The 14,176-nt window shown below is 54.7% G+C and overlaps 1 protein-coding gene across 1 annotated transcript in view; it reads right to left on the minus strand.

Annotated features, from left to right (window-relative positions):
- Positions 1–7,024: 7,024 nt before the first annotated feature.
- IL2RB (interleukin 2 receptor subunit beta) overlaps positions 7,025–14,176 on the minus strand; it is an 18,239-nt gene continuing 11,087 nt past the window's right edge. Inside the window, exons 8-10 of the mRNA XM_024761611.1 lie at positions 14,072–14,176; positions 12,581–12,665; positions 7,025–9,649 (exon numbers count right to left, since the gene is read on the minus strand). The exon at positions 14,072–14,176 is cut by the window's right edge and continues 31 nt beyond it. Of these exons, the coding sequence (XP_024617379.1) occupies positions 8,891–9,649; positions 12,581–12,665; positions 14,072–14,176 (949 nt within the window). The 3' untranslated portion in view covers positions 7,025–8,890. The remainder of the gene's footprint in view (positions 9,650–12,580; positions 12,666–14,071) is intronic.

A 14,176-nucleotide genomic window follows, 5' to 3' on the forward strand; every position in this document is an offset into this window, starting at 1 on the left:
CCAACCTTGGTCTCCAAGGAGCCCCTTTCCTGCTTCAGAGGCAGCCCCAGCACTGGCTCCGGTCTTGGGTGGTGCCTCTCTTTTCCTGATACTCTGTGTCATCAGGGCAGCTGTTCGTGCTGGTGGGGCTGTGTGAGGTCCTAATGCCTGTGGGCTCTGTCCCTTGAGCCATCCACGTTGGTTTCTGATTTCTATGCAAGTCCAAGTTCTTGGAACCTCTACGTAACTGCCCCTCCCTCCCTTCCTTTCTTCTTGCCTCCCTCCCCTCACCCCTTCACAGTCTACACGTTCACTCAAGGAACATCCTGTGACAGGTGCTGGGATGCGTGACGGATGGGACTTTGAGGATCAGGGCCGGCAAAGGCGCACAGAGCGGCTCAGAGCACAGGGGCGGGAGGATGGAGTGCCCAGCCCAGTCGAGGTCAGAGGGAAGCGACCTTTTGCAATAAATCCCAGAGGATGGCTTTCCTTTCTTCCTCCTATGCAGACACGTTTTGCTTAGCCTGCTTGTGTTTCAAAGTTTTCTTTAAGTTAGTTATCGATATTTAAAAATCAGGACACTACACATAAAAAGCTGAATTTCCAGCTTCCCTTAAATGTTTCGAAGATCTGATCGACGTCCCAACGTGGCAGCCATCAGCGGTGGCTGCCCTGAGCGATTTCAGTACGACACAGACCCCACCACTCTCAACTGTCTCCACTGTATGGGTTAAAAACACAGGTACTGAGGTCAGCAGCCTGGGTTCAAGTCCTGACTCTGACTCTTATTATAAGACACATGACCTTGAGTTACAAGTTATTGGACCTTATTGTGCCTCTGCTTCCTCATACATAAAATGAGACAATAACCATAAGTGGCGTGAAAATTGAAAGAGATAACTTACGTGGGGATCTTAGAACAGTGCCTGCACCTACTAAGTGCTCACTGCACTTTGCTGGCATCATCTGCTATACTGTTGCTATTGTCTGCCCCCCTCTCCTTCTCACATCAGCGTCAGCATCTGAGTTGGGATCCTAGCGGTAATGGGTTTCATTGTTAGTTTCATATTTGCATAAATCGCAAGCAACAGACTTCATTTGCTGACTTAGCTCCTGGCTGACTGCTGCATCTGGCGCTCTCCTGCACCTACTTTTACAAGAGTCACTGGACCCTTTGCCAGGGGCACCCTCTCAAACACTGGGGTTGACCAACACCAAGCCCTGACCCAAGCAATCCCAGCTCCCTCCAATCCAAATGTCTGCTTTGAACAATGCCGTGCACACAGGAGGAGCTCAATGAGTTTATCAGAATGAATGAGGCATGGGTTGCCTGCTGCAGAGTGGGCTACCAATCATGTCACATGAGGTTTATCTAATTAGTAACTCCCCCAGGCATTTAAAATTTAGGTGGGGATCGCGGAGGAAAATTGCAATGGCAGATTTTCTGGGTCATCTTAGCCGAGTGGGTGGGGACACCATCCCAATCCTTCCAGAGACCACAGAACAGACTGGTTCAGCCAGAAGGAAGCTTCAAGGTAAGACAGCTTCCCCTCGCCCACACCTTTCACCCCAATTTACAGACGAAGAGACTGAGCCTCAAAGGGGACAAGTGGCTCAGAGTTGGAACGAGTGGGACAGCCTGAGTGCCCTTGGCCCCGGACTAGGCTGGTGGCAGCTCACATGGATGGATTTGAGAGGCAGGCAGAAGACGCAGTAGCTTTCTTTCCGCCTTTCTCACACCTCCTGGAATCCCCCTGTCAGAGATTCATCCCTTGGGGCATTTGAGTACCCATAGGGAGGGTCACAATTTAAACCATTATCCCCTGAGACCTACGCAGGTGCTTGGGGAGAGATAGACACTGCAGTGGCGTCCAGCTCAGCCCCGCCCCAGACAGCATCACCAAGGCAGCAGAGAACATCTGAGAGGCTGCCCAGCAAGCCAGCTGCCTTCACACCTGCGGCCCTTGGGTTTCCCCTGGTCACAGCCCTGTCCCTGTCCCATCTGCCCTGAAGCCAGCTCGTCTCTTCTAAGTACTTTATAGCCACTCACTTCTTTAATCCTCACAATAGTCCTGGTACTCCTCCATTTTACAGATGAGAAAACTGAGGCACAGAGAAGTTTAGGCACTTGTCCAAGGTCACAGCTGGTAGGTGGCAGAAACAGGATTTAATCCAGGCCACTAGGTCTAGAGTTAGTGCTTTAACCATCGCCCCAGTTGTCCCAAAGGGGCTGCAGGGGCCTCAGGGCAGGCAGGACGGTGTTTCTTCCACTGCTGCATCCCTGGCAACTGGCACCATGCCCTGCACATAATAAGCTCTCAGTAAACGCACAGTGAGTGAATGAATGAATCTCAGAACAATTCCTCCCTCTTCCAAGAGCCAACCTCGGCCAACATCAGAAATCCCCCCTTATCTGAGGTTTCAGTTACCTGCAGTCAACCTCAGTCCGAAAACATGAAACGGGAAATACCAGAAATAAACAATTCCTAAATTTCAAACTGTGCTCTGCCCCACCCAGGCTGTGTATTATTCCTTTGTCCAGCATATCCTGCCTGTTAGTCACTTCGTAGCCACCTTGGTTATCAGATGGACTGTCGTGGTATCTCAGAGCTGTGGTCAAGTAACCCTTACATTACTTAGTAATGGCCCCAAAACTCAAGACTAGTGACGCTGGCAGTTCAGATATTCTCTTACTGTGCCTCATTTATAAATTAAAATCTACCATAGATATGTAGGTATAGGAGAAAAACATAGTATGTATAGGATTCAGTACTATTCTCGGTTGCAGGCATCCATTAGGGGTCTGGACTGTGTTCCTCTCGGATAAGCAGAGACTACTACTATGTGTGTATCTGAAACTAGTGGAATGCGGCTGAGCCCCTCTTGCTAAAGCCCCATACAACGTTCCACCCTCCATGCCCGAGTTAGGAGACTCCAGAGCCTTCCCAGGTCGGGCATTTTCAATAGAGGCTCTGATTGACCGCCTTCCACAGCGGGAGGCTGTGACTGTCAGTTGACTTATCTGTGTCCTCCGTGGTCATGCCCTCCCTCACAGGGCTGGGGCCTCTTTGCAGACCAGACAGCAGGCCAGCCTCCTCTCTGTGGCCAGGGCTTGGCGTGTAGCCAGGTGCACAGAGAAATGGAAGATGATGCCTCTCCCGCCAGCTCCTCCCTCCCCTCTGCATCCTGACTTCCTGGAATTGTAGACTGGGTACCTTTTATCCCCACAAGCAACACTCCCCCCACTCAGCACTTCCGGCCTTGCTTTCTCACAGCTTTGTCCGACACCCTCCCTCCTGGGCGCTGCGATGGGATGTGTGTCATACCTGCGGTGGTGGAAAATGTCTCAGAGCCAGCCAAGGGGATGTCCCGGGGCTGTCTCAGGGGCCAACTCCAGGCTGCTGATGCTGAGCTCAAGCTGAATCAACACCCCAACCCCCCCTCCCTGCCCCCAAAGACAGTGGCCATGAGACAGCAAGATGTAGGGGTGAGACCCCAAGTTTCTAGTCATCCCTCCACCCACACTTACTGAGCGGCCTGGTAGAGGGCGCCATCCTCTCAGGGCTGCCTGTCCGGATCTGTGACGCAGAACCCAGAATTTTGGTCATTCCTGCCTTGCCAGGTCTCTGAGAGGTTGTATGAGATCCTTGAACGACCACACTTTACAGCAGTAAAGAGCTTGCCCGTGTGAGTGCTAAAGACTGCCTGGGTTCAAATCCTTGCTCCACTGTGTTCCATCTGTGTGGCCTCGGGCAAGTCATTAACCACTCTGTGCCTTAGTCTTCTCATCTGTAAAATGGGTAAGAAGAGTCCCTCCCTCGTGGCATTGTTGTAAGGATCAAGTGAGTTGATAATACAATGCATTTAGAGCAGAGCCTGACGCCTGCTAAGTGCTCCAACGCCCCTCTTGAAGAGACGCTGTAGGATGGAGAACATTCTACTGTGGCCCTCACAGGTCCTTGTCCCCATAGCTGTCCCTCCCCCACTGCCTGCTGATAAAATCCAAATTGCCAAACGGTGGCTGCTGATCTGTGAGAACAATTTCTCTCTCTTCCAAGAACCATCCTCAAACAATTATTTCCAATACAAGCTGACCTCTGGCTGCCCCTTACTACAGCCCTGCACAAAATTTTGTCTTCCTTCCCCAAGTTAGAAGCTCCTTCAGAGTCTCCTCACGCCTGGTATTCCCAAATAAAGCTTGTGCTAATGGGACTCTGGCTGATTTTCTTCCAGAACCATTATCATCACCCCTGTATCCCCAGAATCTAGCTAGCACAGGATCTGGCCCATAGCACAAAAGATGGTTCGAAAAGAGCGGTCTCAGGAGGAGACAGTAGAAGGAAGTAATTAACCCTAATTGGAATGAATTAGAGGGCCTCCGACAAGTGGGGATGCTTGAAGGTCTTGAGGGATGTGTAGGAGTCCGGGAGTGGATTGTTTGGACGGCGGGACTGTTTCAAACCCAAGGACCAGCCTGTGCCCAAGCAAATGAGTCAGTTGCGGTCCCTGCTCTCGTGCCTACCCCCCGCAGGCCCAGCCTCCCACTCTTGAAGTGAAATATATGTAGTCCCAGCCACAAGCCACATTCCGTGTGGCACCTGAAACCACAGACTATCGGGGCTAGGAGAGCACTTAGAAATCACCCAGTCTGACTACCCCATTCACTGATGGAGCGACTGAGGCATGAAAGCAGATGAGACCTGCCTGAGGTCCCCGCGGCATTGACTATTACATTAAGGAGGTCGGCCAGGGTCCTGAGGGTTTAGGGAGTCACTGGGGGTTTCCCTGGGGATTTAGGCAAGGGTGTGGCATGGCCAGATGTGACCATATCTTGAATCCTGGATCCGCCAACAATCAGCTGCATTTCTTAGCTTCCCTGAGCCTCAGTTTCCTAATCTGCAAGATGGGGAGTATGACACCTGCCTCACAAGGTCCCTGTCAGGCGATGAAATGATGCTTGAAAAGTGTCTGGCCCCGTGTCTGGAACATAAATATTAGCCTTCTTCCCACTTTTAAAATGTGCTTCTTGATGATTTTTGAAATTGTCCTCGTTGTCCCCAATAATTAGGAGGACAGTGGTAAGTTATTCATCCTAGCTATGAACCGGTTCACCGTAATTTGCTTGGTAACTGCAGACATTGAAAGTTGCTTAGAGTGGGAATTGAGAGGTAGGAGGACAGCAGAGATAGTGGGGGATTGAGGAAGTGAAGGAACAAATACAGCTCAAGAAATTGGAGACCTGAGGGGCTGGAAGGCCCTCCCACCTCTCCTCCCTTTTCTTTTATACCCCAATCTGCCCTGGCTGCCCCCTGCTTCCTGCTCTGCATCTGACAGCTCTCCAAGGCCCTAGGCTGCCTGGTCCCCAGCTGGTGCCACTCCTCTCTCCTGGAATCTGACCCAGGCAAGCCTGTCTCTCCTTCATCCCTTCCACCCCTGCCAGCTGCTCCCTCCTTGCTCCATCTCCCAAGGCCTATACTCTAATCCACACTGGACATTCACACTGTGGCTTCTAGCCCATCAGTCCATCTCCACTTGGTGTAAGGCGGTCCCTTATGTCACACATTACCAGCTCAGGTCTCCCATCAGACACAGTAAGGACAGCTGGGTTCCCTGGGTGTACTTGCTCATAGGGCCCTCTCAACTTTCCAGTCTCCACCATAACAGCCTCAATTTTCCCTGCCTAGAAAATCGGAGTCAGGAACAATAGTTTCTTATCTTATGTATTTATTTATTTATTTTTGGCTGTGTTGGGTCGTCGTTTCTGTGCGAGGTCTTTCTCTAGTTGCGGCGAGCAGGGGTCACTCTTCATCGCTGTACATGGGCCTCTCACTGTCGCAGCCTCTCTTGTTGCGGAGCACAGGCTCCAGACGCACAGGCTCAGTAGTTGTGGCACACAGGCCTACTTGCTCCGCGGCATGTGGGAATCTTCCCAGACCAGGGCTCGAACCCGTGTCCCCTGCATTGGCAGGTGGACTCTCAACCACTGCACCACCAGAGAAGCCCAGGAACGATAGTTTCTGTTGTGGAAGGAACCTGAGGGATTATCTGGCCTAGACATGTCACCAGGTACCAGCTATGATCAATCCGGCCTGCCTACAGAATCTAAGGCTGCATCCAAGCTCCAGAGAAAGGAGGAGTATGGTCAATTAGCAATGTCTGCCAGGCACCACTGCAATTGATTAGCAATGTCTGCTATGAGTGCAGCTTTATGAATGCCAGATATGAATGCTATTCATGATCTGGTCCAACTTTTCAGAGTCAAGGATACTTGAGATAGATAGATGTAAAATCAAGAGCAATATTTTCCCATGAGACCATATCAGATGGTGCCTGGACACCGAATAAGATAAATCTGACTCCTTTTAGTGAAAAAGATATTTCCCTTACAATCCTTCTGCATTTTCTCAAGGAAGAAGTCTCTGGTTCTGGCATGTCTTCATCAGCTTCCCAACACTTTCTTATCTCCCCTTTAAACTAAGAGATAGAGCAGATTTCCAGCAGGCAATAAATTGAAACATTTTGTTTTATTGTACTTACGTTGTACCATTACCTTTTATTTATAGTGAATATCAGTTTTCCCATTTACAGAACCAATATAAAACTTTTTCTTTAAATAAAAGTATTAAACAAAAAGTGAATTGATTTAAAGAAAAATATTAAGTAAACAATAACAAAGATGGTACACAGAGATCATTAAAAAAAAAAAATATATATATATATATACACACACACACACACACACACACACACACACACACGCACGCACACACACACACACACACACACACACACGCACAGGATCAATGCCTGAGAAATGTGACCCTCCCAAGAATTCTGCAAAGTGGAAATTCACTTGCAGAGAGATTTCCTGGTTTGCCGGAGGACACACAGCAAAGCTGTGGGCTCTGAGCTTGGGTCTGATGCTCTCCTCAGGACTGCAGAGACTTACGGCCCAGAACACACAGCACCATATGGCAGGAGGTGGGAAGTGCGATGGCCCGGTTATTAAGCTATTCCATGGTAAGGATCCAAGGCTCAGACAACCTCAGGAAAAGGGAGTTTATTTTGGGCATAGAAGAAACAGGAATCCTGAGTGAAATGCAGTAACCCCCTGGGGAGCAGCAGTATTAGTCATAGGAGCCCAGGCCCCTCTGCTAACTCCTCTCTAGCCTTTTGGGGCTCTTCTCCACATGCACCTGCTCCTTGGGGCCACCCTCCTGCCCTGTATTCAAATGCCCAAGACTGAGAGAAACCTGATTGGCCAGTTCAGGCCCGGCCTCCCTGATTGGACACAGCTTCTGTTCTAAGTCATCTCATAGGCTGCTGATGAACCTATGGGTGGGCTTGTGTCAGGTGCCCAATCAGCTGCAAGCATGGCCTATAAATGCAGGCACTGTGTTTTCACACCTTGGGGTTAGCTGGGACCTGCTGGGGTCCCTGCCTTCCGAAGAACTCCAGTGAAGAAGGGAGGTTGTGATAGGCATCACAGGTGTGATCAGTGCCAGGGACAGAGGGAAGAGAAGTGGACGGGCGGTGGGGAGCACCGAGAGGGAAGGGGTTAGCTGTGTGTGGCGGGGGCGACTGCCACGTGAGGGGATGAGCCTCTCACTGAAGCGGGCATGCTGGAATCTAATGGGCCTGGATCGCCGCCTCTCCAAATCTTGACCTCAGAAATGTCAAGGCGCCAGGGGTGCTCCTGTGAGGTGGATGGTACCCCCTGCATGAAGGCAGCTGGGCGCAGGGAGCCCAGGCAAGATGATGCCAGATAGTTCATCAGTTCACCCAGGGAATATGATGGAGTGCCAAGTGCACTGTGCCAAGTGTAGTGAGTGGAGCTGCCATCTGGAGGCGGTGTGCCAGCCCCTGAGCCGCAGAAAAGACCAGTGGAGGCTGGAGCGGGAGGGGCCCAAGGGAGGGCTCCCTGTGACAGCATCAGGACCTGCCACTAGGAGGGGTTTACTTTCCAGCAGCCGGCTACGCGAAGCCATTGTGGAAAGACCCAGCCGGTGTCCGCTTTGCCGGGGCGTTTGTGTCCATACTTGGGCCACAGCGTTAAGGATGCTGTAGCCAAGCATTCAAAGGTCACAAGAGATCCCAAATGGGAAGTGACAGGGCCACTTTCTTCAGCCACCCTGTGACCCTGAGAGTCTGTCCCTCCAGCACCGAATCTCAAAGTTTGCGCACATTGAAGGAGGTGGTGTTTCCCTCCCAGGGAAGCAGAACTGACACTTGAAGGCTAAAGGGAGCTTGTCACCTAGATGAGGGAGGCGAGGGCACCCCAGGCACAGGGAAGAGCATGTGTAAAGGTGTGGGGGAATAGGGGAGCTCCAAGTGGCTCCAAGTGGGAGGCTACCAGAAGGGAATGTCCCAACACGACGCTGGAGAGGCAAGGGGAGGGCCAAGAAGTGGTGCTGAGGGCAGTGGGGAGCCACGGCAGGGTTTTAAACCCGGAGCAGCACAGCCCTCTTTGTGTTCTGGAAAGAGCACTCTGGTTGTCCTGCGGTGGGTGGGTGCGAGGGGGTGTGACTGGGGCAGGAAGCCCTGTGAGGAGGGCAGGGTGAAGGCCCGTGGAGAACCCCAAATTCTCCCTGAAGAGGAGTTGCCGGGCTGGAGAGGAGGGACGCTTCAGAGGCAAAACCCGCAGGACTCCACGACTGATGCGGGAGTGTGGAGTCAAAGTGCCTCTCCCCCCGAAGTTCTTGGCTTGGGTCGTAGGACCGGGGAGCAGCAAATGAGGTGTGGAAGTGAACAGCCGAGGGTGCAGGGCTGGGTGAGGGCCCTCTGGCCAGAGATGACCGGGGGCAGCCGGACACCGAGTGTCAGCAGTGGACAAGCCTCACAGACAGAGAGTCCTCAGCTGGGCCTGGTGCAAGAGCGGAAGGCCACCTGCCTCCCAGTCCTGGCCGTCTGTCTACACTGTGTGAGCCGGGTCCTGATCCTGGAGCTCTTGGAGGGACAGGTAGGCATCGGTGTTCAGGGTCAGGCGGGAGGTGGGGGCCCGGACTTGGCCTTGCCCAGGAGAGCTGGCCCAGGGGAAGCCGGCCCCCTCCCTCGGGGTGGGGACAGGCACCTCCTCTCCTGCTTCTCCCAGCGCATGCTCCGGGGGTGACTGCAAATCCACCGGGTCAGGGGCTTCCGGGGTGGGAGGCGCCAGGGGCTGGGGGGCCCAGTCTCCAGGGACTCCCTCCTGAGGGGTGGGGGGCAGCCTCTCTTCACCAGCCCCAATGCCCCCCAGGGCAGTGTTTGGGGGGCCTGGGCCACCGAGGTGACTGGGGGAGAAGAGCAGCAGGTCATCCCCAGAGGGGAAGGTGCAGTAGGCATCTTCCTCCCCTGGCGGGGGTGGCAGGGGTGGGAGGAGAGCCCCCTCTGGCACCCTGGGCCCACCCTCATCGGGCTCCTCCATGAAGGGGTCGTAGGCGAAGTACACCTGGCAGGCCTCGATCTCCAGCGCGTCTGGGAGGTGGAAGAAGAAGTAGCCCTGGTTGGTGAAGCAGCTGGTCACCGAGTGGCCGCTGGTCTCGGTTGAGGATGACGAGCCCTTGTCCTGCTGCTGCAGGAGGAGCAGCTGCGTGGCCTTGGCGTCCCTGTCCAGCACCTCCAGTGGGGAGATCTCGGGCACTGGGCCGCTGGGGCTGAAGGAGGACGAGGGGAAGGGAGAGGAGAGCCACTTCTGCAAGTAGAAAGAGCAGAGGGAGGGTGAGTGGCCACCTCTTCCGGACTCAGCAACATCCCCTATCTCATCCTCCTTCAGCAGTCCGCTCAGGGCTGCCTCCTCCGGGAAGCCCTCCTTGGCTGTAGCCCCCACCTCCCAAACACAAACACACACACACAAACCCCGCCCACTGGTTTGGGGAACCCTCTGCATCAGCCCAGGGGGTGTGGCTGTTTCCCAGCCCCAGCACAGGCCTTCCCGGCTCTCTGTAGGTGCCCAGGGGATGTCTTGGTTCAATGTGTGACTGTTTATCGAGCAGCTCCTGTGAGACTGGTGCTGCTCTTGGTCCCGGGGAACATAGCAATGGGTAGAATCCTCAGAGTGTCTGGTGGGGACCAGTGTGAGTGTGTAAACCAACCAACCACTGCTGAGGCAGAAAGGGTCCCGAAAGCACATCACGGTCACCATACAGATGCCCAGAGAGGGCCTGTGCCCTGGCCCTGATCACACAGCCAGCAGGTGGGAGAGCTGGGTCCCAGGTTCCCCACTCACACTGCCATGGAACCATCTCCAGTGGGGAGCTAATTGTCCCCCAGTTGACCACTCCCTCCTGGTGCCCTGCAGCCCTCCACCCCCCACGCCCTCCATCCACAGAGAGAGGAAAGCACCCATCAGAGCACTTCTCAGTTGCTCTGGAGTCACAGAGGCCTGGCAAGGAACAGGGAGACCCGGCTTCCAGCCCTGGCGCTGGCACTCTCTAGCTGTGTGACCCTGGGCAGGTCACTGCACCTCTCTGAGCCTCAATTCCACAACATTTAGCTGCCCCTTTCCTGACTTCCTCACTATGAGCCAGCAGAGAGATGTCAAAGAAGACAATGAAGGTGGAAACACCTGGCACAGATAAAACGCAGACGACCCAGCAGAAGTGTAGGGGAGTGTTCACCCCTCAGGGCAGGGTGATGGGGCCTCAAGAGGGTGCACTTGAGAACCCCCAACAGCCTTCTGTCCCGGGAGCCCTCTGCAGCTGGACTGTGGTCCCCCCAGCACAGGGACCAGGCCTGATGGGACCAGGCCCCCAGCACAGGGCCTAGGGGCCCAGTTGATGTTCTACAGATGAATTAATGGACCAGAAGAGAAACATCCTGCTTCTCCATCCCCGGGTGAGTTCCCGGGGCTGAGCCACTCGACAAAATCTACCCCCCTCCCCCAAACCAGGAGTTCATGTTACAGAGAAAAGGCCGAGAGAGAGGGACAGCGAGGACAAACTAAGGATGGCAAAGAGGAATAGCAGGCTGGGGAGGCAGGGCAAGAGCCAGGTCAGGTGTGGCTCCAACGCTAGGAGAAGCCGCGGAGGCAGGGCCAGGCAGCAGTGCTGAGCAGTGGCCAGAAGAAGCGGGCAGGCCTGGGGCCGGCACTGGTGTGCTGGGCCTCGCTGGGCCGCCCTCAGAGGTGTGTGTGGTCAGGCACTTCCTGGGCCTAGGCCTCCACCACAATGCCCTGAAGCGCAGGTGGGCGGGGGGCACAGGAAGAAACTCATCCCCCTTCACATACACTGGCACACGCACTCCCAGGTCCCACAGGCAGGGCAGTGGGCCTTGCGGTCGTGGAGCCAGGGGTTCTGGGGCGGAGAGAGAGACAGCAGCTGGCCTGTCACCCACATGCAAAGGAGGGGGTGGGGTCCCTCTTGGCCAGCGCCCAGTCACGTCATGCGTCCCCAGGGCCTCCTCGGGATACCCCCTCCACACAGCAGGACTGGGCCAGGCATCTAGACCTGGGGATGACCTCGTGGGAAGATGGAGTGGCTTGCAACTCTCTAGAAAGGACCCCAGTCCCACGACAGAATGTCCTAAGCCCATAGAATGAGAAGGACTTCAAGGCAGAAGAGGTCTGAGGATGCATCTAGTCCTGCCTCCAGCCGGATGACTTGAATACCTCTGTTGATGGGGAGCTCACTACATTTAGGGCTGAAGGAGGAATTTTAAGGAGATACATTCCCCCACATCAAGAGTGCTGTAGGTAAGCTACCCCCAGTCATGGGAGTTTTCCGAAGAATTCCAGAAGGGGCTCTGATCAGCCCTGATAGAGAACACCAAAGCCGACTCCTGACAGCTCTGGTCCAGCATGGCTTTCCAGCCCCTCAACTTTCCTCCTGGCTTCTCTCCGCCCCCACCTCACCCCTCCTCCACCAACACCAATCCAGGGAGCCTAGAGTCGGGGTGGGGTGGTAGAAGCAGCCCACCACATCCCCCTACCCCCTTGAAACTTCCTTCCTGAAGCATGTGTGGGCTGAGGGAGGGGAGACGACCAAACTTTAAATGGCGCTGAGTGTTCTGACATGTGGGCGTGCACTTTTAAAATGAATCTGTGTTTTGTAACTAGAAATGCCTAGAGGCCTTGCTAACGACTGTGATAAGTCACGGAGCTGGGCCAGGGAGTTTCTGCAAGAGTAGGGAAAGCACTAGCCCCACGGAGCAGGTCTGCACAGGGAGCGGGGTGGAGAGGACTTGCACCTGGCAGATCCTGCTCCACCAGCAACCTGGCGCCAGTCATTCTGCCTAGAGCTTCGTGAGCACTTGCTGTGTGCCAGGCAATGTCCTTGGGACCATACACATAGTAACATTATCCCCCCACCACCCATCAGTTTACAGGTGAGGAAACTGAGACACCGAGAGGTTCTAGAACTTGCCCAAGGCCACACAGCCAGGAAGTGGTGGAGCCAGGGTTAGAGCCCAGGCAGTCTGGCTCAGACGGGAGCTGCCATTCAGCCTGAGAACACTGGGGAAAGGGGCCCGTGCCCACACGCGAGGCAGCTCACTTTACATTTCTTCTTCCAAAAAGGGCAAAAACCCGCTGTTCCTGCACCTCCTCCCCACCCATTCCACACCCCCGCCCACCCTCTGGCCAGCCCGTGCCACCTGCCTACTCTACCCTCCACCTCCAGACGCCTACCTGGAAATCTCCTCCATGCTCGGAGCTCAGCTGGGAAAAGAACTCCGAGGGGTCTGGGATGTGACACTTCAGAACCTTCTTCAGCCTGGACAGGGGAGAGGAAGGGAGGGAAGGAGGGTGAGAAGGGAAGGGGACCGCAGTGTCCTGCCATCAGCCCCGCAGCTCTGAGGGCAGGGCGCACAGCTGTTCATTTATTTTGTCGGTATTGATCATGTGCCCAGTAAGGGAGGGTATTGTGCTGGGCACTGGGGACACAAGAATAGCCAACAGAGAAGGTCCCTGCTCTTAAGGAACTGACATTCTAATGGGGGGGCCAGACAGTGAAGCAAGTGTGCAAGTTTACCGTTCATTGTAACGTGGAGACAGAGGGCAGGTTGCCATGCAAGAGAAGGATGTGAGGGTGGGGGACCATGCAAGCCAGAGCGGTAGGGGACAAAGAAGACTGGAGCAGAGTGAACAAAGGGGAGGGAGGTAGGAGAGAGGCCAGATGGTGGGCCACCTAGTCAAGGCTGCCATGGACGGTGGTTCAAGCTGTGCACTGCCCAAGGGCACCTGGGGATTTTTGGGGGGTGGGGGGAGCAGTGGTGAATGGAGACTGAATTCCAGCCCACGCTCTGCTTGCCAAGCTGAGTGCCCCAGTATCTGTGTGTATCTGCCTCCAGTCGTATGCCACAGCCTCAAAACCCCAGAAAACCTGGCTGCCACCCAGAGGTCCAGGCTCGGGTCCCAAACTCCTTTCTGGTCTCTGGCCACACCCACCTCCCTGCCTTTTCAGTTCCTGGAATGCTCCCGCCTTGTTCCCACCCAGGATCTTTGCACAAGCTACTTCCTCCTCCTGAGATGTGTTCCCCGACCCTTCCCTGCCTGGTTCACTTCTCCTCCAGATTTCAGTGGAATCATTACTTCCTCAGGGAAGCACCCCCCCAACCCCCGGCCACCCCTTAGCTGAGGTTCCTTTCCCTGTTGTCTGCTCCCAGTACCTATGGTACCTTCCTTCCTTCACCAGCCTAATCACGTGTGTTGTTATAAAAGTGCATGATTAAGATGTATCTGCCTTCCCCCATGGGACTGTGGGTCCATGAAGATGGGACGACATGCCTGTGGTTGCCCTTGCGTTCCCAGCACTCAGCACCGTACCCAGACCAGAGCTAGGACTCAGTAAATAAAGGAATAAACAAATGAGTGCCCAGACGCATGAGGACCGCCCCCAACACACAGGCAGCTGGAACGTGCACACACACATGCTCAAGCCCTGGGTATGATGCTCTGGGCAGGGCTCCCATGGGGCTCTCCCTGCCCCACTCCCCTCGGGCTGGTTCCATGGGCTTCCATCTTTGGCGGAAATGCCAGGTGTTAGGCGGGGGGGGGCTCTTGGGAGGGCAGAGGGGGCACTGGAGAGTGAGAGCAGGGGGTTCAGCCCAGAGCCTGACCTGGCGGGGAGCGGGTCGTGTCAGACAGGAGGATGAAAGACAGGGAAGGGAACGCTCTTACCACAGCCCGTTGTACCGAAAGCTGGTCAGCAAGTAAACCAAGAGGACGAAACCAAAAGTGCAGCAGAGGCCCAACACGATGTGGCCCATCGAAGGAAGGGGGAGG

Source organism: Neophocaena asiaeorientalis, unplaced genomic scaffold (assembly GCF_003031525.2).
Source record: "Neophocaena asiaeorientalis asiaeorientalis breed wild unplaced genomic scaffold, Neophocaena_asiaeorientalis_V1.1 scaffold473, whole genome shotgun sequence".
Classification (NCBI taxonomy): domain Eukaryota; kingdom Metazoa; phylum Chordata; class Mammalia; order Artiodactyla; family Phocoenidae; genus Neophocaena; species Neophocaena asiaeorientalis.